General features: G+C 40.9%; 1 protein-coding gene across 2 annotated transcripts; it reads left to right on the forward strand.

Annotated features, from left to right (window-relative positions):
- Positions 1-1,662: 1,662 nt before the first annotated feature.
- LOC133953441 (high affinity choline transporter 1-like) lies at positions 1,663-21,422 on the forward strand. 2 transcript variants are annotated; one of them, XM_062387367.1, is made up of 9 exons: positions 1,663-3,224; positions 9,619-9,827; positions 10,003-10,116; positions 11,162-11,317; positions 14,419-14,567; positions 15,210-15,353; positions 15,610-15,763; positions 15,947-16,164; positions 18,210-21,422. In XM_062387367.1, the coding sequence occupies exons 2-9, from the start codon at positions 9,644-9,646 to the stop codon at positions 18,750-18,752; spliced, it is 1,662 nt and encodes a 553-aa protein (XP_062243351.1). In that variant the 5' UTR covers positions 1,663-3,224; positions 9,619-9,643; the 3' UTR covers positions 18,753-21,422. The 2 variants fall into 2 exon arrangements, with proteins under 2 accessions (XP_062243351.1, XP_062243352.1); XM_062387368.1 differs by lacking the exon at positions 1,663-3,224 and adding an exon at positions 3,242-9,266.
- Positions 21,423-22,794: the final 1,372 nt, after the last annotated feature.

The raw sequence follows: 22,794 nt of genomic DNA on the forward strand, positions 1-22,794 counted from the left end.
AAGTAGACTTAACATTAAACTCCTTCTTTCACACTCAATCCATTTGAGGACACTGTGTTCTGGGCAGATTTACAGGTGTACCATACTCTTTCCATTTAATAATGACTAAACTCAAGGAAATGGTCTTTGTTTAAAATTGTCTTGCATCCATCCCCTGACTTGAGCTTTCAGGGCTGCACTTTACTTCCACAATTTCATTAAGCTATGTGGTAGCAATTTCTGTGAATCAAGCACAAAGTCTTTCCTGAAATTTATTTCAGCATCTGCAGATGGACTCACAGAACAAGATAATTATGAGATACTTTCAATAGTATTAGTAAACTGTTTATATAATTATATATCGTGAAGTATTATCATTACCTTAAAGTCTTTATATCATGAATATAAAATATAGTTTTTAGAATTACATACATATTTGTCAAACCAAATATTTTATCCTGGTCAACAGCATCTCACTCTCCCTTTTTGTGTTTGTCTATGTTCTTATTACAGGTTTTTGTTTACAAGGTTGTCGAGCAACAAGTTTCTAATCGTCTCCTGCTCTCAACTTCGGACTCCATCTGAGGTAGAGAACTGTCCTTGTAAAGTGAAATTAGTCTGAGGTAGTTTGTTTTTTAAACAATGAAAACAATGAAAATGTGATATTTAAAGGGCTTTTACTTTGAAATTCCTCAATATAAGTGCTTTTAAAAAAAATGAAATATTATTTGTATCCATGTGGAAGACTCTGTATCGATGAGAAAGAACATAATCGATTCATGTTGTATTTAGCGATGTCCCGCCGCTGTGTCTGAGTCTCTGTCCGAGTCTGCTTCCTTCTCGCTCCTCCTCTGACCTACACTCCTTTTGCACTCTAACTATAAGCACCGGACTCGTACAGGACTGACGTTTACTTTGTGTGAGTATTTGATTCTCCAGAGTTTAAACCTGCTACACAATATGGGACGTGACAGGCTAATAGTAATATTAACTTCATTGTTGCAGAAGTAGAGACGCCCCGTTTATCCAGGAACATAAATATGAATTCATCAAGTTTTTATAAAATCACTTCTACGTGTAAGTGATTAGGAAACATCAGAGGAGCAGAGTCACTTGCTGACCTGCGGGGTAATGTGTCTTAGTGGAAGATGCATTGTTGTGCATTTGAATCGTTGACGACTGAATCGTAATTGAAATGTGAGACTAGTGAAGGTGCACTAGTGAGTACACAGTCATCACAGTCATGTGAGACGGGCAACCCTACTATCACAATAATTACTGTGGTGCCTTTGGTGATAAGGGCCAATTCAAGTATGAACAATGTGTTGTCAACAAAAACAACTGATCTCTGGGCCCCGATCTTGAAGTGGGCAGTGGTGGGCATTGCCTCCTTGCCCAATTGGTTAATTTCATCCACTCGTCAGAATTTCCTGCTTTCTGAATTGTTGGTTGAACACAAGGCATTTCAGTCGGTCATGTCACATCCATAGGTTCAATCTCTCATCTCTGGACTTGTATCACATAATTCAATCATTCTTGGGTTGTGATGGAAATCTGACAACACAAGAGGCTGGATTACCAAATTTCTCTTTATGTATTTTATTGAGAGCTTTCTGCAAAAGGATCAACACAGAGAGTCAAAGGGATCTCAGAGTGTTGATGGAAAACTGTCAAATACAATCACCTTAAATAGGAGAGCTGAGGCTGTTTGTCTGAGCCACTGCAGACTGGTTCATACACACACACAGAGAGAGAGAGAGAGAGAGAGAGAGAGAGAGAGAGAGAGAGAGAGAGAGAGAGAGAGAGAGAGAGAGAGAGAGAGAGTCCTCAACCATCCAAACTTAATGCCTAACCCTAACCTAAACGTAATTATAACCCTAAAACCAAGTCTTAACCCTCAAACAGCCCATTGAAAAAGGGATGAACTGCCAAAATGCTACACATTCTTCTCTACTTTTTTCCCTCCACTTGACCCAGACTGAAAACTTTATCTGACACGAATCATTCCGCCTCTCTATCTCTCACCTGACCTACTTGTTGTGTTTCACAGTGACTGTACAGGCAGGATGGGAGGTGCCACTTGGGTCCTTTCATACACCCACAGTACAGGGAGACAAACCTCCTCAAGGCAGTCACTTTTCTTTCACTTTTATGAATGTGTGCTCAAGTGTCAGTATAGCCGCACTTACCCTGGACTTTTACAAAGCCTTGCTTGTCCTGTCCATGGTCTAGTGTAGCATTCAGTTAATCACTTGGGATTGGTCACATAGAAAATAAAAGGGGCGGCAGAAGCTGCAGCAAAGAAACAGGAACCCCAAAAAGTTCTGGGATCATGTTTGTCTCCTCAAAGAATATAATTATATAAGTTTGAACTAAACGTGTGTTTAATGTACACAGATCAGAGTGTGAATAAGGGATCTTTGTAGGCTCCAGTTGAAGCCAAATGGAAAAATATGTTCATAAATTTTGTACATGTTTTTACACTAGTGAGGAAAGGAAAACCTATTCAACATATTTGACATACAGTATGTGTGAATTCTTGCCTTAAGGCCAACAAGTATATACAGTGAAGACCAGTAGTATATCCATCTGAATGTAGTAAATCATGAGATCAAAACCCTTGCATCCTGTCCACAGATGGTAAAAAAAAAAAAAAACGATAAGATCAACTCCTGATCGACCAAAACTAGACTTGTTTTTCTCACCTAAGTGTGTGTGTGAGTGTATGTGGAGGTGCCCCTCAGGCAAAGTCACACTCATGTGAACCTGAAGCAGCTGAACTTGGAGCCTGCTCTGCCCCGCCCCCCTTCGCCCCGACGCACGTATTGGCCACCCAATTAGGTGGGAGCTGCGGCAGTGTCCCTCTGCCTCTGTCTCCCGTGTGACCCCGCCCATCGCCCCAGCTATAAACTTGATGCGAAGCGTTACACCTACAGAGTTCAGTCCTCCCTCCCTCCACCGCCACCACCACCGCCCCTCACACAATCTCAGCATCAACTCTGACGACTCTTTCACTTTGTTTGATAAAAGTTATCAAACCGACTCCCTCGGGAATGAGAGAGTGAAGGACAGCCACTGTTTGTGTGTGTTGCCTCCAGCTATCCGGCAGACGCGCCCTCACTCCCTCAGCGCTGTGGATGAGTGGATCATTTCTCCACCTGGACAGAATCTATCAGCTGTCAGAGCAGCTTCTGTTTCCTCCCCACGTCATCTTCACATCACTTGACACGTACCGTCAACCCCAGGTATGTGTTCAGTCACCCCCAGCCCGGGTTATCCTTCTCTCACGGTGTTTACCCATCTCCTTTGCCCGTTGAAAGTGTATTTAAAATGTTTGTGTATGTACATTATTATTTATTTTTTTAGTTCTTTTCTGCGAGACAGCTGTTTGCGCTCGGTCAATTTGGGACACTGGGCGTCTGTTACAGTTATAGCACCGAGAGACTCAGTTGCGGAGATACATTGGCCCCTGTCTTCGGTGACTACGGCCGGTCTTTCCTACAGGCGACATAGGCGGTTGCCTAGGGCGCCACTCAGAGGGGGGCGCCAAAAACTGCGCCATCTCTATGTGGTATGGCCAAAAATATTGTATTTAATTACTCTGACAGTGATTTAAGTAGTTTCATTAGAGAAATCAGTAAATGACACGGAGCAGTTGCACCCCGTACTGTCAGATGCAGTCTGGATGAGGAACTGAATGCTCCGTGTCGTTCCTGCTGCTGCTTCCATCTTGTATTCTACAGGGCAGTAGTGGGTGAGAGTCACCTACGTTAGCTCCTAAAGCCTCGCTTGATCACCACGGGTGTCATTGAGACGTGTTGACTGGTAAAACTTAGAAACTCCGCTGGGAAGTGGGGAGAGACACTCGCGCACTAGGTGGGCGGGGCTACATTCGCCTGTATAGGTGTTTATTTTACCTGCACGTCGTCTTGCAGGCGGGTCGCGATAGTATATTGTTTACTTTACAGTGTGTAGTTCAGCTCCGACACACACAGACTCTGTAATTCATGAATTGTTATTTTGCCTTATAAAGACCAGTTATAAGCTAATGTTCAATAGGTCTATATTGTAAATGTTTATATTTCTTTATGAGTGATGATGTATATTAAGATGTTTGGAGGAAAGAGACACCATAATAATTGAATGTATGTTTTATGCACTTAAAAATGCAGTTACACTCAAAGAAATGCTTGTACTTGAAATTGTGTTTAATTTGAATAAGATGCAGTCTGGATGTGGAACTGAATGCTCCGTGTCGTTACTGCTGCTGCATTCATGCTGTATTCTACAGATATACTTTGTTGCTGTGGTATCAATTTTGGGACCCATAACATATATCTCCAACCAATACTTTGACATTACAAAAATTGATCTAACATTAGGGTAAAATGAGGCAAAAATTGAGGTACGAACCTCCTTGGTGTTGTCAGAACATGCTAGCACATTGAGGCTTATGGTTAGAGTGTGTGTGTCCAAGCAACTTCGACGAAGAAAGAAATAATTTTATAATAAGTTTTCGTGTGTGGGGGGGGGCGCCAGGAGTGAAGCTTGCCTAGAGCGCCAAATGTGCTAGGGCCGGCCCTGACTACAACTTATCCTTCCCTCTCTCTGTTTCCTATCACTATGTGTATCAGACTAAATGCAATATAATTAAACCAATGTAAGTATATTTTTTCATAATTTGAATATTTATTTAAGGCATAAATAAAAAGCGTGCCTGTATGTGCAGGACGAAGAGGGATTGTAATAAATCCTTAAGTTTGTATTTATTTTCTTAATTTCTTAATTTACTCTTTAACATAACTTTATTATTTATTATTACTTTACTATATTATGTGGCACTCCTCACCACGTGGAATAAATGAATCACCTGTGGTTATGTCCTCCTTGTTAGCCTTAAATCATCTCTCTTAATCAAAGTCCTCACGCCTCAGAGCCGAGCCACCAAACCTCCCCGACAGCTCCCCTCTGCAGCACATTGGTGAACTGACCAAGTGACTGGCTCTCTTCAAAATACTTTAGAGATCAGCTTCCATTTGTCGCCAACTGATTGTATGACCTTAGCCGGACGATAATTGTTCTCTGCTTAACCTTTTGATGAAAAAGGTTGTCCTATGAGGGAATTAGCGACTTGTCACAGACGGTAAACGTGTGTTCATCTTTTGTGTACAGGTTGTCCTCTGTGTCTCTGTCTTTAAAAGCTCATATCAAGATAACATCTACTCAATATTACCTTGTGGCCTCGTGGTTTTTGTTTAAATTGTGCACACATTTTTTTGAACGTTCGATTCCTAGTTTGATCTTAATACCTTGGTTCTTACTCTGCTTGTGAACTTTGATGGATGAGAGATGATCTGTTCCACAGAACTGATCTCTGAGGTGACGTGGGACATAAAAGGGAAATCTTTCATATTAAGATTCAGAGGAGAGCTACTACAGAGAAAATAAGAGGTAGCAGGCATTTTTTAAGGATCTCGCTGTTGGTCTTCTCACTCTCTTCCTTTCCCTTTCTGTGAAAGATGACACCTTTGTGTCTGGACACTGCAAGGTCAAATTTCATTGGCTCTCAGCGTCAACCTGAAGTTTCATGTGTTAACGTGCACGAAGGCACACACATGTGCTGGCTGGTTGTGAAAGCTGCCACCTTTGTTTATTGTCAATGACAATTGCAGCAGACAATTATGTCTCTTCACATCCACATAACTACAGGGGGGGAAGACGGTGATGTGGCAAACTCTTGGTTGGAACAAGGGTCGTTCTGAACGGAAAAGTACTGAGAGGAGCAGGAATGTGTGAGGAAAGGTGAAATTATTTACCCTTTTTTAACTCCAACAGTCTAAAGGAACCTCAAAAAACTTTCTTGACCGTCTTTGACACCATCCTGTCTATTGCTAACTGTGCAAGGCACATTCATTGCATTACATTGATTATTTTAATGATTAAATCCATGATTAAATAAACTGATTATAGGATTATACCACCACACCCTGACAGCACCAGTGCCAGTAAAATTTTTTTTGTTGTCAATGCTTTTTGCCATTTGTTCTTATCATCTTCATATAATACGATTGCATGGATGAACATTGAAAGCTTACAGGGTCTAGATGACTTTATTTGTACATGGGATTGGTTTTTCATCACCTTGTTTATGGTCTGCTTGTTGAGATCTTTCTCAGAATGTTTATTTTTCCTTTGGTTTTCACCGCAAAAACACCCCCTGATAATGCATCTTCACAGGGAAATCAGAAGAACATGTTTTCTATGCTTTTATAAAAATGATTGTCAGCAGACTTTACTGCCTTAGGAAATAACACATTGTGAAAATTGTCAATGCCAATGGCACAGATCTCAAAGTAAAAATAAACATTCAGATATATATAGAAAAGTGGGTCCTACCCCCTTTGAGAGGTCCATTTCCAAATGTGCCTGCATTGTGTTGATGATTGAGTCGTGTGACAAGAGTTATGGAAAGTTACCAGGTGCTGAGTAAGCAAGCTGCGTAAGTGACATGTACACACACACCCACACACATACAGAGCAGCTTGTGAGGGATCTCCCAGCCATTCAGAGAATATTTAAAGAAGGTAAGGCAACAGCGAAAACGAAAGAAAATAAATCGTAGTTTATTTATACTTACAACCTTATATGTCATTATTCAATTAATTTTATTTGTATAGCACCAAATCACAGCATCTGTTTTCTCAAGTTAAGGGATAATGCTGGAAGTGTGTTTAATAGCATAAGTTCGAGACTGACTGTTATAGAGAGAAACCTTAGACCATAGAGAATACAACTCTTAACTGGTAGCTGGTTCTATACTCAATTGATAGGAATTAATGATTCCCATTTGCGAAGTCTTATGAACGGAGGATTAAGGCTAGGCTTCATGGGTAACAATGTTAGAACCATAAAAACATATATATAATGATAATTTTCACCAGATATGTCGAAACATTATTTCTTTAAGCTGTCAAGACTCCGAGTCGTGGCTTTGTCAAAGTTGAAGACAGCAGAATAAAAATATGCCTTTCTCCTGTGTTGCATTTGGACCAGAGTCGGTAACACGAGCACATGCTGCCTCACTGAGGAAAGGCAGATAAACCGCATTCTCCAGCAAGATCCTTAAGGACATCAAACGCATCGCACTGAAAGAAGAGGGCCAAGTGTGTGTAGTGAGGGAGGGGGCCTATAAGGGAGTTTTTTCAACTCCAAAATAGGTCAACAAGCGTGCACATCTTGATAGAGGGACCCCGGATCTCTCCCTGCTCTGGAATATCTTGCATACTGTACAAAGAGGAGAGAGGGGCTAACTAAACTAGTCTAGGCCGTGCCAACCCTGTGTAGTTATAACCTACGTCCAATTTACATAAAGGCTTAAGAAAGGCTGACACAAACTGAAACTCACTAATATTATAAAGCTCCACCAATCAACATTTAACCATACCAATAACTCAACTGACCTCAGATGCTATTAATGTCAAATGGGTTGCTCCATTAAGAAACCCGGAGAGAACTAAACTGAACTCAGTGCTGTGATGGAGCCTCTTTTAGTTCTGGGTTTTCACTACATTTACTTTACATTTTAGAGTCATTGCTTATGCTTGCCTCATTTCCTGCAGCACCTGGTACATGTATAAAGCCAGATACCTAAGAACTCACTGAATTCCAACACACTGAATAACGACAAAGTTAGCCACTAGGAAGGAGGAATCAAGCTATTGGTAATATGAAACATAGAATGTATATATAGAGGGATGACACATCTCCACTTCCTCCTACCTACATAAATCAAGCAAAAATATCCTGGATGAAGATACGGTTACTACGAGCAGTGAATACACGGAATTGACCAAACGTTATTGGTAAATCCTGCCTCCTCCATGTTATGTGGATTGTATGTACATGGACCAAATTAGAAAGTCAGCCACCAGCCGGCAATTGAGACCCTTTGGTGTCACCTATGAAGGGGCAGTCATAAAGTCCTTCTTCATACACAGCCTGATAAGAGTGTGTTGGACATCATCCACTACCAGGTGTATGAAACACCTGGTAGTGTAAACGTCACATACATGTGTTTCAACATGTAACAATAAAGGTTGGTAGGTTTTATCCGTAAATGTGTCAGTTAAGTAATTAATTCCTGGCACTGTGTCAAGGCTTCCTCACGTTTCCTTCCCCGTGTTCTTTTGTTTTGCAAGTAGCAAAATACCCACAGCCTAAAGGGAAATCTGCCACGTCTGCGGTTGCATGAAGCCCCGTTAAAAAGTTTTACAAGCCCTTGGAAAGATTCTCTCAGAAGTTAATGCTGTTGATTATAGTGGTGGCTAGCACCAATTACTAGAGCAGTTACCTTGCTAAGCATTGTTGAGGTCTCAGACTCCATACATTTTTTGTTTTTTTATCTCTGATGATATGGGTTTGAGCAGTGTAATGTCTGGTATGTATGGGCTGTAACAGTCTGCGAAAAAACATACATAGATGTTATGGGCCACATCAGTGAGCCTCTCAGGCTTTTGTGGATTTTGGCACAGAGCCCACTCCTCCAGCCCCCGCCCCAGTCCCTTACCCATTCCTTCCATACCTTCACATAAAAACACACACACACAAACACACATTTACCTCCTACTGGTATTTCTTTCGCTCCTTTCTTTTCACAAGCGTATCCTTCTTCTACTCTCTCTATTCCTTCATGTGGCTATACATGGCTTCTTTCTTTCTCGAGTTTTATGAATGGGGCCAGAGCTCTCTGTATACCAGATATCTTTCACCCTGTCGGGCGGGAGCCATGTCTTGTTTTTTTCACCATGAAAAGAAAGGCTGTATTTTATTACAAATACATTTCTGTTTTTAATAAAGAAAATGGGGTTCTCTAAGAAACTGCCTTACTGTTATATTTATTTTACTAAAAAAAAGTTGTCCTTCAACTTTCCTGCCCTGCATTAACACAGTTGATGGGGTGTACTTGATATAAGCCATGTTGATGTGCAGAGAAGAGGGGGCAAGTAGGTGCAAATCAGCAGCTAGAAATAGACGCTTTTTTTAGGTGCTAAGACTTTTCTGATATATTAATCCTTTTTTAAGAAACCATCTGCTCATCACACAGTAACAGAATCAAAACACACACAGACAGACACACACACACACACACACACACACACGTACACACTAACTTGGCTCTGAGTTGTGTTTACTTCCCAATGTATGGGGTCGAAACTCGTCCCGCCCAACCACTGAAGACGGGGGACAACATCTGTCCGCCATCTTTGTCAGTGCTGCCAAGTATTATGGTAGGACCCCTCTCGCTCTCCGTATCTTCATCCCTCCCTTCCCTTGCCTTCTGTTTTTTCCTCCTCCACTCCACCTTTCTCCACCCCATCACTCCGTCTGCCAAGCAAGTAGAGTCAGGTCATCCGAGATGATGCCGCTACTGTCCTTTTTGCTCTCACTGCAATCTTTTTATTCATTCTTTCTTTGAGAAGACATCTTATTACCTTGCTCACCTTACTCTCTTCAGTCATTTGAATAAAGCCTACTGTTTCTTTTCATTGTTGTTTATCATTTGTGCTTAAAAGCTTTCTGCACATGATGAATGTACCTTTTTGTTTGTCAGAATCATCTTTCTGTCTCTCCATCCAACAGGGAACAGACACAACAGTAGTTCAAGATGGCTCTCAATGTGCCTGGTCTGGCGGTGATGGCAGTGTTCTACATTTTAATCTTGGGCACGGGCATCTGGGCGTCCCTGCGTTCCAAAAAGGAGGAGAAGAAGTTTAAGGGAGATGGAATGGAGATGACTCTATTGGCCGGGCGTAACATCAACTTGCTCGTCGGCATCTTCACTCTTACAGGTAAAGAGTGACAGCAGTGAGGGAGGGGGGAGGGGGACAGCAATTTAAGACAGCAATTTAAGACTGTCGTCTTAAAGACTGTCGTCTTAAATTGCTGTCAAGTATGTGTAAAATGTTGTTAATCCACACACTGTATGTCATGTTTCTCCTGTAACATGTGATTGTCTTTCGGCAGCTACGTGGGTTGGTGGAGGCTTCATCCTTGGTATAGCTGAGGCAACATACAACCCAACCCTGGGCGCAGTGTGGGCCCTCATGCCTGTGCCTTATGTACTGACCTTCTTCTTAGGTGAGTGGCACAATTGATCCTCAAGCCAATATAACCATGAACATATACCTGACCCTGACCTCTCCTTTCACCCCCTTCTTGATTTGTTTTTTACGAATCATGTCCGCTGATTGAAGTCTGCAGTAAAATTTAATTGGATACAACTTTGTGAGTGAAACTGATCTAAGAGTCAATGTTATTCATGCACTGCAGTATCACAGATTTAAATAGAAACTAAAGTAGGTATGTACTTTATGCAGCCTAACATAGTATTGTTACACAAGACCTAAGGTCATGCATGCAAGGTCTAGCAGTAAATGCCAGTGTCACTAGTTGTGTTTGGGAAAGTAAACTGCAATAAACGCTGATAATATGTGAATACTGCCATTTTAATTGGTCTCTCCTCTATCCCATCTTCTTCACATCTCTGACTTGAAGGGATATTTACTTTAAATGGGTATACCAGCTAGTTATAGATAACAATAAAATAAAGCTCCCTAAATCCTGTGCACACAGATTATTAGGTGTGATATCAAACTGAACTTATCCGTCTCTCAAGTGTTGTCGGCCACCAACATTGCTCCCATACCCCCAACCCCCCACAGACTCCACACTCCAATAAAAGTGTCGCTCCATTTAAAAATAGGACCATGAGAAATAATGTTGAGGCAACAGGTGCAGAGAGACTTGGATATCCTGCTCCTGATTTCACCAAACTGATAAACTCCGTTATACGTCTGAAATCATTTGAAATAAGTGAAATTGTGGCAGGGGGATTATGGAAAATGGAAACCCCAAAGTCCCTGATCAGGAAATCTAACATTCTGCTTCTGATGTTGTCCATTGCTGACCAAGTGGACCCCTAGTTATCTGGAGGGCACATTTGTTTCTCTTATTGTTCATAAGCACTTGTACTTTCCCTCTCATGCTCACCCTCTTCCTCTTCTTCCTCTTGCTCTCATTCAGTCTTTTTAAAAGGGCTGCCATGTTTTGAGCCTGATTGCCTCATCGTTTTTCTGAGAGAGACTTTCACTTTATATTGCTGATTTAATCACTTCTGCTACAGGTGGCTTTTTCTTTGCCAAGCCCATGAGAGAGAACAAGTATGTGACAATGATGGACCCCTTCCAGCAGAAGTATGGGAACGTCCTGAGCGTTCTGCTAATCATTCCAGCACTGGTGGCTGATGTCCTTTGGGTGGCCCGCACACTCGTCAGTCTGGGTAAGTTAGCTCAAACTCTGTCTGTCAGTATATCGTATACACATACTTACTTAAGCAATCATGCAGGCACCAACAGATCTAGGTACACAATGTGCACAAAATGAATTAACCACTAACCATCACGACTTGAGCTGCATTGATGATTGATGAACTGTGCCGTCAGAACGACACATTTAAATAATATTAGTTGTGCACACATGGCACGCTCATCAGCTTGGGTGAGTTAGCTCACTCTGTAAAACTGTCTTGCACTGAATCCTTTACACATATGTTACTTTTTTTTACTAATATTTTTGTCAAACACACAAATGTTACACGGCAAAGCTGTGGATGCTCGTTCTTGCTGCTCCACTGAAATGAAAACAAAACACAAATTTTTATCCTCAGCTTTATAAGCTCAATGAGGGTCAGTCACTAAAATAATTGACTGACTATTATTATGTGGACTAGGGGACATAAGATTTAAGTGTCTCCTCGTGATGCGATCCACCTGTGCTGTTTTATAAAAGTTTCTACATCTGTTTTCCCTATTCACTCTCTAATCTGTAAGTAATGATTTAATTGTGTGTTTGTGTGTGTGTGTGTGTGTGTGTGTGTGTGTCTATGTGTCTGTGTGTGTGTGTATGTTTATTTGATTGTGGATGCAAGTGTACATGTGCTTTGCATTGTGAGTATGTGTGGGTGTTTGTGCAGCAAAGAAAAATTGTGTGTAAAAAATGTTTTGTAGAGTGTGTTTTTAACATTGTTTTCTTTTCCAGTGTTATTTGAAAAAGGGGGTTAAAGATCGAGCAGCCTGTTGATTGTGAAAGGTGATCAGTTATAGCTTGTTGTGTCGTTACAAACTTCCTTCCATTGTTGTTCCAAGATTTTCAATGACTGATGAGGGCTTCATGCTTCCACTATAGTTTCAATCAGTCAAAGTTTTAAAAAGGGGAGCTTTGAAATCCATTGACAGTGTTTGAGTCACTGTGTTGACACACCACAAAAGGACTTGTAGAGAGGCAGGAATGTTCCTGGGCCGTTTTTATCCAAACTAATATAGAAACAGGGTTACCCTCACTCATCAGTAAAACCTCCTGACGTTGTTTATTGTACAGTTATGGATACATGACCGATGTGTGCGTGGCATCACACCACACACAAAAACACTTGACACTCCACAGAGAGTGAACTGAGCATTTGACCCGCAGGGGCGTTGTTGCTGGGAGACAGTGTGTGTGTGTGTGTGTTATGTGTGTGTGTGTGCGTGGTGTCTGTGCGTGCATGCGGGTCAGTGCCAGTGCCAGAGAGGATTTAACTTTTAAAACATACACCCCCTCCATGCACCATAGTGATCCATGTATTAACAACACAATCATGGTCAAATTTCTGCCAGGAAGAAATTAGGTACAGGGCCGACAGGTTGCAATGGGAGTGTGTCTGTGTCCTTATATGTGTGTGTATGTGTGTATGTCTCTATGTGCGCATCCCAAGCATGAGTTTTGGGTGGGACAAGGGGCTAAAAACAACTAAGGGTCTATTCAGGCAGCTCTTTGCCTCTGTCAATCCTTGGTGCTGCCCATTAAGCCCAAGAGCCCCCTGAATTCTTCTACTCTTAAATTTAGCACAGAGGGGAAAAGCGTAGCTCATCACAGAACAGATTAGATAATCTAGAGCTATGGAAAACAGGCCACCAAGATATTATTAACAATACATGTTACATCATGCCTTGCCATCAAGTAAATTACTGGACAAACAACAACAAAACGCACCTGTTTGATCTGGAGTTGTGTCTACACATATCTAGATCAGGTTTAGATCTGGTTGAGATGGATTTCAGTTCACACATGGCATCAGAAAGCATGTGACCACATGTGGCTCAGATTTTACTCCTCTGATAACCTGTCATCTCATAAAAACTGGAAAATGCAGCAAAGTTGCACAGATTACCTCCAAATCCAAAAGAAAACTGAAGGTTATCTAAAAAAGAGCTCATGTGACCAGATGTGTTTCAGTGCCAAGTGAGAACAGGTTAGTGTCTGTAGTATCTTTTTGTTTTAAGGTTAATCAAGAAATCATTATCTCTTTAAGTTTATCAAGCAGAATTAATAAAAAAAACAGATCATATTTTCGTAAAGTGTCACTGCCTCAAAGGCCAAACTGAAAAGGTCATGCATGTATCATCCAGACGATGCAATGCTATAGTGGGTGAGATAGACAGCGGTGGTGGTGGGCTGGTTTAGAGGGTGGCGGGATCCGCAGGGAGATAATAGGTCAGCAGGGATGGTGAGTGGCGAGCGATGGTGCCGATCTGACACTTCTCTGTTTAAGGGCATTGTTGTGGTGTGGCTGCAGGCTGCGGCTGGGTGGACCCCGGCAATGTGGCAGAAGAGACGGTAAAGGTAGTGACGTTTTGCTTGCCTTGTTTGAGTAACAAGATTTTTTTTTATTAACTTATTTACATTTACCAATATTTGTTTACATTTACCAATATTTGTTTACATTTACCAATATTTTTTTTACATTTATTTCACTTGAATACACTTCTCTGTACACTGATCTTCGGTTTTCTTACTGTAATCAAAATTTGTCACTATTTAAAGTGAGATACTGTGTGTGAACAAGGACTATTTTGGAGTCACAATCAATAGGCTGCTTCTATTATGCTTCTGTATTGTTGTGTTGCCTGGTTACTTTATCTTATCTAAGCAATCTGATGCTTTGCCACACATGTTTGAGTGTAACTTTACTCATAACTCAGACTTCTACAAATGTAAGGTTTTGCCATTTGTTGGTAAAAGTTTGTTTGTCAATGCTTTTTTGGGGAAAATACAACATTAAGGCAACAAGACAATGTCATTGCTTAGCATCTTAAATCCTAAGTCAAAGTACATAAGAGTGGATTCATGTATATTAGTGTATTTGTGTGTGACAGAAAGCATTTGAAAGCATTTCTGCTTTGAAACTTCAAAGCAGAAGTGAGACTGAGAACCTAATGAAACACTTACAGAAAATATTATGTAAGAAGTTGCATGAATCTGTTGCTAGCATCATCTGTAAATCACAAGAGTTGCTGCCTCTATCAGTCCTCCTGCACTCACCACGCTGTTGTGTTGTTCCAGGGGGAACTATGAGCGTGATCCTGGATCTGTCCTACGTCTACTCCATCGTCATCTCCTCAGTGGTGGCCATAATCTACACTCTGCTAGGGGGGCTGTACTCAGTGGCTTACACTGACGTTATCCAGCTCATCCTCATCTTTATCAGCCTGGTGCGTAAACACCAAGAATCCCAATCATTTTTTGAATAAGGAATATGATATCAATGTGGTAGACTTACCACAAGCTACGAGACTGTGAATATAACCCTATAGTGTTATATTCTCCTGAAGACGCCACAAGCTATTTGTAGTTTTGCTTTTTTTGAAGAAATCGTACTGTCTTGATTCTTGTTGTTCTGGTTTTGTACCCTCGTGGTTGAATGCACTTATGTAAGTCGCTTGGGTAAAAGCGCCAGCTAAATGAAGTGTAAAAAAAAGTCCATATGATATCAACTGAGTAACATGTTTTAGTCAAAATGTCAAGGAGAAGGACCACACTATCAACATCCTCAGGGATAATTGCAACATCTATCATATTAGCTTTTTCTGTCTCACTTAATTTTTTTTTTCTTCATGTTTGTACATTTGTTGTTGTTGGTTTTGTGTATATGTATAAATGTGTATGAAATTATGAACAGATGAGATGTATGTACATTTAATCACAGTGAGACATACACGTTTTGTATAGCCTCTCACAAGCAGGAGCTTCAACTGTAGCTCTACTTTCAGATTCCTAATTCCAAGTGTCTGACTGAAAACACCCCCCTTGGACTCATAATCAGATTAGTTGTGTCTTTGTGTTTGTCTATACAGTGGGTGTGTGTTCCTTTCCTGTTGACCAACCCTCACTCTCTGGACATCTCACTGACAGCCTACAACCAGACCTTCCAGGCTCCCTGGGTCGGAACGGTGAAGCTTGACGAGGCCGGAAAGTGGTTTGACGACTTCATGCTGCTGGTGAGTGGAGTGTTAGACAGTATATACATCTACAAACAGCTCTGGATGTTTGCCGATACACAGCTCATGCAGCATTTACATAACTCCTGCCATCACAGCAGTTAAAATAAATAGAAAGCAGCGGTAAAATTAAATCGTCTTATTTCATTATATGAGCTATCAGCCAAGCATACAACATCAAGCAATGGGAGGATGTTCCCCTTGTCCTGCAACTACTTCCTGTCATCATGTTTCAATTTCATGTTGTTTTTGCCAGGCTCTGGGGGGTTTGGCCTACCAGGCGTTCTACCAAAGGATCCTGTCAGCCTCATCTTACACCCAGGCTCAAGTGACCTGCTTTGCCTCCTCCGCCTTCTGCCTGGTGCTGGGTATACCCTCTGTGCTGGTGGGAGCTGTGGCTGCATCTACAGGTACATATTAGACAAACTTTGGAAAAAACATTTTATCTCAGTCTCTACATTAGCCTTACACCTTGAATGAAACTCAATATAGCTCTATTGATCAGATTTAACCCCAGTTTCTTGTTTCATTTATGTATTCCTCCCCTTGCCCTTTGATTTCAATCCAAAGTAATCACCTATCCTTTCTTCCAGACTGGAACTCAACTGGCTATGGATTACCAACCCCATATGAGCGTGACCAGGCAGGCTCTATCCTCCCTATCGCCCTGCAGTACCTCACGCCCACCTACATCTCTGTCATCGGCATTGGAGCTGTCGCTGCCGCTGTCATGTCCTCCATGGACTCAGCTCTTCTATCCTCCGCCTCATTGTTGTCTTCAAATATTTACAAGAACATCCTCAGGAAGCAGGTGAGAATTTTGGAGAATAATTTCAATATGTAACCTTAACTTTATTCCAATTCCAGATTTTCTGACAGCTGACAGCATGCATATTTTTCAAACTTTCCTTTTATTAAAAATGTGTGTATGTGATTGTACATGCACATTCTTATCTCTGTCACTCTTCACTCACAAATAGATAATCACTTTTATATGGTTATTTATCGAAGGAGTCGGATCCTGAATCCACATCGTCCAGTCACTATTCCGATGTGTTACATCGCGTCATGTCTTCTTTTTTCAATGTGTTTAAAAATGTGTCTCATAAACAAACGCAAAGTTAACTTCAGGACTGTTCAGGTCCTAATAACTTGTGATTAGTGTTGGTGTGAAGGGAGGACACTCAGAAAGGAGACTCTGACATTTTATAAACCAACCGCTGCTTCTGCTCTTATCTTAATTCGACAGCAAGAGACAAAGGAACATTTATAGTCGTACTTGAAAGATTTTTGCTTGCACCTGCTATCAATACGGGTGCACACTGGACCTCGGCCGTATGCGGCGTGTAACTGTAAATTTACCAACACACAATCGTTTCACTGATCAGGCAAAATCGACCAATGCTGGTCACTGGCTGATCAATTGGTGCATCCCTAAATCTGACAGACCTTGATGATCGATGATTCCTCCAGAACGAGATGACTGGCATTTCTGCCTTTCTTTTTATACATATCCTGATAAATTAACAGGATTTCTATGAAATTGTTCATGATGCCCAGTGGAAGTATTGTAATGACGTTGGTTATGCTTTGACCCCTACTGGTTATGCCTTGTGTTGGAGTTCAAATTTTACACTTCTAGTAGTGAAATATCTCAACCTCTACCAGGCAGCCTGGCACAACATATTGTTCTGACATTAGCTATTCTCAGAGGATGGATCCCAATTATATTGCTGATATCTGGATATTAATCCTGCACAACCATAAGGTCAAAGTCCCTTTTACTTTTAAACAAATTCTAGCAAATCTAATAACGTTTTCATCAGCCTTAACTATACTAGACTTATACATTAGAACATTAGAACTGCTTAACACTTAGATGTTAGCTTTGACATAGTATGGTGACATGCTAGTGTTGACTTTTAGTTCAGAGTATAGCCTCATATGTCTGCTTGCATAGTGGCAGCCCTATCACATACCTGGCACAAAGTAAAGCAAACAGTTGTGCCATTTGGGATGCAAGTTTCTTTGCTATTTTCAGACCAACACAGTTGTCATTTTCCCATACAGTGCCAATGCTTTTTAAGTTGGGCCCATTTTAGCATCCATGGCTGTCTTAAAATGATATCTGGTCAGGTGTATCCTTTCCAATTTGCTCTAAATATCCTATATAGGCAAGTGCACAAAGTACATTCACTCTTCTTGTTACAAAGTGGCAACCCACCGTGACATCACCCATTGGTTTTTGAAATTATAACTCCTGCGAGACTGCATTCTGATTGGTTTAATGCACATGACATCAACTCTATCTCACCAGCTAGCCGTGCCTGGTTTTTACCTGTTTTATTGTAGTTTTGTATTTTGGGTGCTGTTTTTAACTGCATATGTCTATGGTATCCTTTTTCTTATATGATCAAAGACACCGTAAGATTCAAGATTCAAAATTGCTGCAGTACCACTCTTGATAATATTACATTATGTCTCTTTTAGGGGTTTAAATCCATCACAATTTGCAGTATTACTTGAAGGAAAGTGAACTGTCTATAATGGCCATGTACATACTGTACACTGTGCACTCTGTTTCAGACTGAGATTGTTATTTGCTGAGAAATATTTGAATGATATTTGCTCTCTTTAAACAATGATGTGTTTCATGATTTCGCCCCGAGGAATGTTACATACAATGAGTCAATTCATTGCTAGTCTTTTACACTGCTGTAACTTATGGATACTGTCTTTGTAAGAGGATCTGTTTGCCAAGGAGGCCTTATGTCCAACTGATCCTTAGATCTTTTACATTTTCTAACGAGAAGTTACTTGAAATGCAACTCATTGTCATCCTTTTCACTCCTTCAGGCTTCAGACTGTGAGATGCAGTGGGTGATCCGTATCTCAGTGGTGGTGGTGGGTATGGCTGGCACCGCGCTTACCTTCCTGGACAGCAGCGTCCTGGTCTTCTGGCTCGTGGGTGTGGACATGTCGTACACAATCATGTTCCCTCAGCTAGTCTGCATCCTCTTCTGCAAGGTGTCTAACGGTTATGGCGCCAGTGTGGGCTACATGATTGCAATAATCATGAGGGTCCTGAGCGGCGAGCCCCTCATCGGCCTGCCACCCGCAATCAGGTTCCCCGGCTGTCGGCTGGATGCCGAAGGAGTCTTAACCCAGTACTTTCCCTTCCGCACCACCATCATGGTCATGTCACTTGTGTCCATTCTACTGTTCTCCTGGTTGGGGTCCATCGTTTTCAACAAGGAACTGCTTTCTGAGAAATGGGATGTGTTTAGGATCAAGCGCAAGCAGAAACCTGCGGCCAGAGCCACAGACGACAAGAGGATCAACTCGGATAACGAAGAGGCCTCCACGGCAAGGCAGCTTCTGGACACCACCAGCCTCTAAGGAGGCTCACAAAAATTAAGGTGGGCACCGGGTGGAGGCAGACATGTTTGTTTGTCAGGTAAGCAAGAGTTCACAGAGGGAACCACGTCAAAGACGGGACATCGAATACAGACTCTTTAAAGTATCTCAGTGAATTTGTGACAACGACAAAAACATCAGTGGAGTGTGTCCTCTCTGATCCCTTACCTAATCCATTGTCTCATGGTATTCTACGCAGAAAGCAGTCAAAACAGAAATCCTGGGTATGTTACACTCGCACACGAGCTATAACACAGAGCCAAGATATTAACATAGATAAAGGCCCAAGTAAAATACGCCCCTGTAATAGAAGCAGTCCACACACTGAGACCAAAGGCAAATTCAACCATAAAACCATTTAAATGAATTTCCAAAAACAAGATTTTGAGCAAAATATTCACAATATGCAACATATACCTCACCATTCATTAGTTATTCTTAAATAAAGATTGAACAACCACACTGATTGAGACCAGCCTAACACCAAGAAGGGCTCCTCCTTTGAGCGTGATGGGCTCGCTTTATGGTCACCCGCACAAGAAATGGACTCCATGACTAAGAAATCAGTCCAGCACAATAATGATAAATAGTTTACAGAGTAAAAATCTGCCCTAACCCTAACCCATCAGATTCTTCTTTAGTAAGAGAGAGTGAGTTAGACTCAAGTCACGTCTTCTCAGAAAAACAGGAACGCAAGCCACCCTCTCCATCCTTTAGTAAGGAATCATTGATTAGCTTGACTCAGGTGTGACTGGTAGGAGAAATGTCTCGTGTTGACGCAATCATTGTTCCTGTGTACCTCTCTCTGTGTGATCCTTTGCAAATGGTTTGACAAGCAAGACGGGGCTCTCTTTCAGACCTGAACAAAGGAATGCTCCCCAACGAAAAAGAATGTGTGCATACTTGTTTGCACTGTTCCATGACGCGTCTCTGAAGGACGTTTTTTTTATTTTCTCTACCGGATCTTTTACCTTCAGCTGTACTACACAGCAACAGTAATTATTCGCAGCAAATTGGTTAAAATAAGACCATTTTGACATTAACAATGTTACTCATATAAACAAAGTATCATTGCTTTGTAACTGTGATTTTAATAAAAATGTAAATGGACTGGTCACTGATCACTAAGCTATGTTTTATCATACATCTTTCCTTAGCACCAGTCCACTGTCCTCTATAAATGGAAGGAGAGAGAAATCAGAGCTTATATTATATAAAAACTATAAATCCATGTACATTTTTTGAAGTGAAACGTTTACCTCCATCTTGGAAATACTGCTCAGTAAACACAACATATTGGAGACAGATTCTTTTTTTACCGTACTGTGACAACATTTGAAACCACGGATGACTTCTGCCCTGTCAAACTGCTCTGAGTTGGGTTGCAGTACAATGGTGTTTGACTTTGTTGTGGAGGCAACAATAAAATCACAAATGGTAACCAAAAGCTCTCGGACTGAAAAGACACACAAACACTATTTTAGGTTTGTTCGACTCCCCCTATTACTATATAATTAAACCCATTTTGTTGTGAAAAAAGAAACCCAGCAAGCCACACTTACTGTAAGCCCATTCCCCTCAGCCACGATTTACCATCATTATAGAAAACTGAATGTGGAAAGTGAGAGTGTCAGACATCTTCCTCCTTTTTTTTTTCTAACCGTCCGTCAGTATGAGCCTTTCAGTTCAGTGGTTCTTGAATTGTATAGCTGCTGCTGTTGTTTTGTTGTTTACTTGTATGCAAAGCTAAAGATTCTATCCTTTGAAATCAAGTTTCACGCAACCTGTTCACTCACAGCTCAAATACCTCATGGAACGGTTGGCTTGAATACAGATTTCAACCTATGATTCTGACTTCTACATTATCCTAAGCATATCATATGAATGTGATTTTCCAAAGACTAATGGCAGAGGACAAACTGTTTGAAAACATGACGCATGCAGAACACAACACATGCGTATTTTTATATTTGTGATTGGGATTTCTACCTGTATTGTATTCTTGTACAGTCTGATCATGATTTGTTTATTTACATTTTTTATCAAAGTTGATTGCTATGCATTGAGTTGATGAGAAACATAAATGTATCTTATCTCGAGTAACCAACTCAATGTATTTTTACCTCCACCTGTAATCTGTGCCGGCGCAAATTAAAGTAACAGGAAAAAACCTGTTACATGCCTGTGAGTCTAAGGAAGAAGTGAATTAGAATGAATACCCCTGATAGGATAATGTGTCAAGACATGATTTGCTGGAGGAAACTAAGCCCTCCACAATACAGTGATAGATGGCCACGCCTTAATAGTGGAGCAAATGTATGTTATCTGAGCGTTTTATTCTTCTTTGAGTAGAATTGATTGTATTTCCCATTTTAAACTAGTCAAAGGACATCTATAATAGTACTGGACAGTTGTGTTCGTTTTATAATATGAGGTAAGTAGTGAGTTCTACATTGTTTTTTTCCCCTTATTTGGATTTGGTGTTATACTTTTATGCATGTTGTTTGTCATTAACAGTGTTGTTTGTAAACTGAACTTTCGGGAAGGCTGTTTTCTCTTGCCACTTGGTAAGGTCCTACTTTGTAATCAATTAATGTCAATCCCCATGGGGGGATGTTCTCTCTGAATAAAAGCTGAAATCAAGCAACCATTCCTTTGCTGTTAGATTCGTTAGTCACGCAACACACATGAGCTTTTACATTAATTGTTCTTCTGATATTTAAAGATTTTAAAGTGTTAATTTCGTTGACGAAAACGATGACGAAATATAATCGTTAACGACCCTTTTTCCATGACGAAGACGAGACGAAGACGCAACGAAAACGGATCTTTGAAAATAAAAACTATACCTAAATCTATTTTTAACTTTCGTTGACGAGACGAGACAAGACGAAAATGTTGGTGGTTGACTAAGTCACAATAATTTTTTTAACATCATCGTATCAGATCGTCATAAAGTATCAGGAGCGGGCGAGTGAGTCTGTGTGTCTGTGTGTGTCTGTGTGCTCCCAGATAGCGCACCGGTCCCGAGGCTCCGCCCCCCGCCCCGCGCACTCGTTCAGAGACACAGTGAGATCAGAGTTAGTACACGTGAAGAAGTCTCTCAGTGACCGCTTGCTTCTTAACTATGGAAACAGTGAAAACACAGAGTTTCTCTGGTCTCAGCTGATCAGAGATCAGCACCTCAGCTTCTTGATCAGAGCAGAAGCTGCAGTTGGTTTCTACCGAGCTGCAGTTTCTGTGTTCTCCTCCAGTCTGACCTGCTCTCACTTTTTGTTTTCACATTTAAAACTAAATGTATATTTTTAAGCTATGAGGCTGCAGCTATATGTATTTATAGAAAAGGAGTTTAATTTGGCTATTAAATGTGACTTAAACTAAACTAAAATGGAATTATTTTTCGTCGACTAAAACTAGACTAAAATGTAATTTGTTTTACTCGACTAAAACTAAGAAGGATAAAAATGACTAAATGTGACTAAAACTAAAATGCATTTTTGTCAAAAGACTAAGACTAAGACTAAATCAAAAATAGCTTCCAAAATTAACACTGAATTACATACACTGTATAGTCCTAATAATTTGTACTAAAATGTTGTGCAAGTTCCCTGGACAAAGCAGATTGCTAAGCGACTGGCTGAACCGAAAATAGATACCAGACCAATAACATAGTTAGCGCTAGCCTGGATGCCAGACGAACTTAGACCCGCCCACAACATTTGAGGTCGGGAAGTTCGGTATGGAGTCGCTCCGTTGGGGAGAAATTATGCCCGGTTAGAAAATGACCGGACCAATCAGATTGTCAGGGCGGGCTTTATACAATGATGGACAGATGATCAACGGTAACGCAACAACGTCAGGCTAAGTTAGCGCATAACAGTCCCCTTGAATTCAATCAAGCTGGACTTACTTTCAGACACCCATAGAAATCAGTTTTGTTAACACCCTTGATTTATTTTATCAAGATCCATTCTATGGGAAAACAGTAAAAAAAAAAAACCCTAATCGTACTATTTGATTTTAA

Source organism: Platichthys flesus, chromosome 5 (assembly GCF_949316205.1).
Source record: "Platichthys flesus chromosome 5, fPlaFle2.1, whole genome shotgun sequence".
Classification (NCBI taxonomy): Eukaryota; Metazoa; Chordata; class Actinopteri; order Pleuronectiformes; family Pleuronectidae; genus Platichthys; species Platichthys flesus.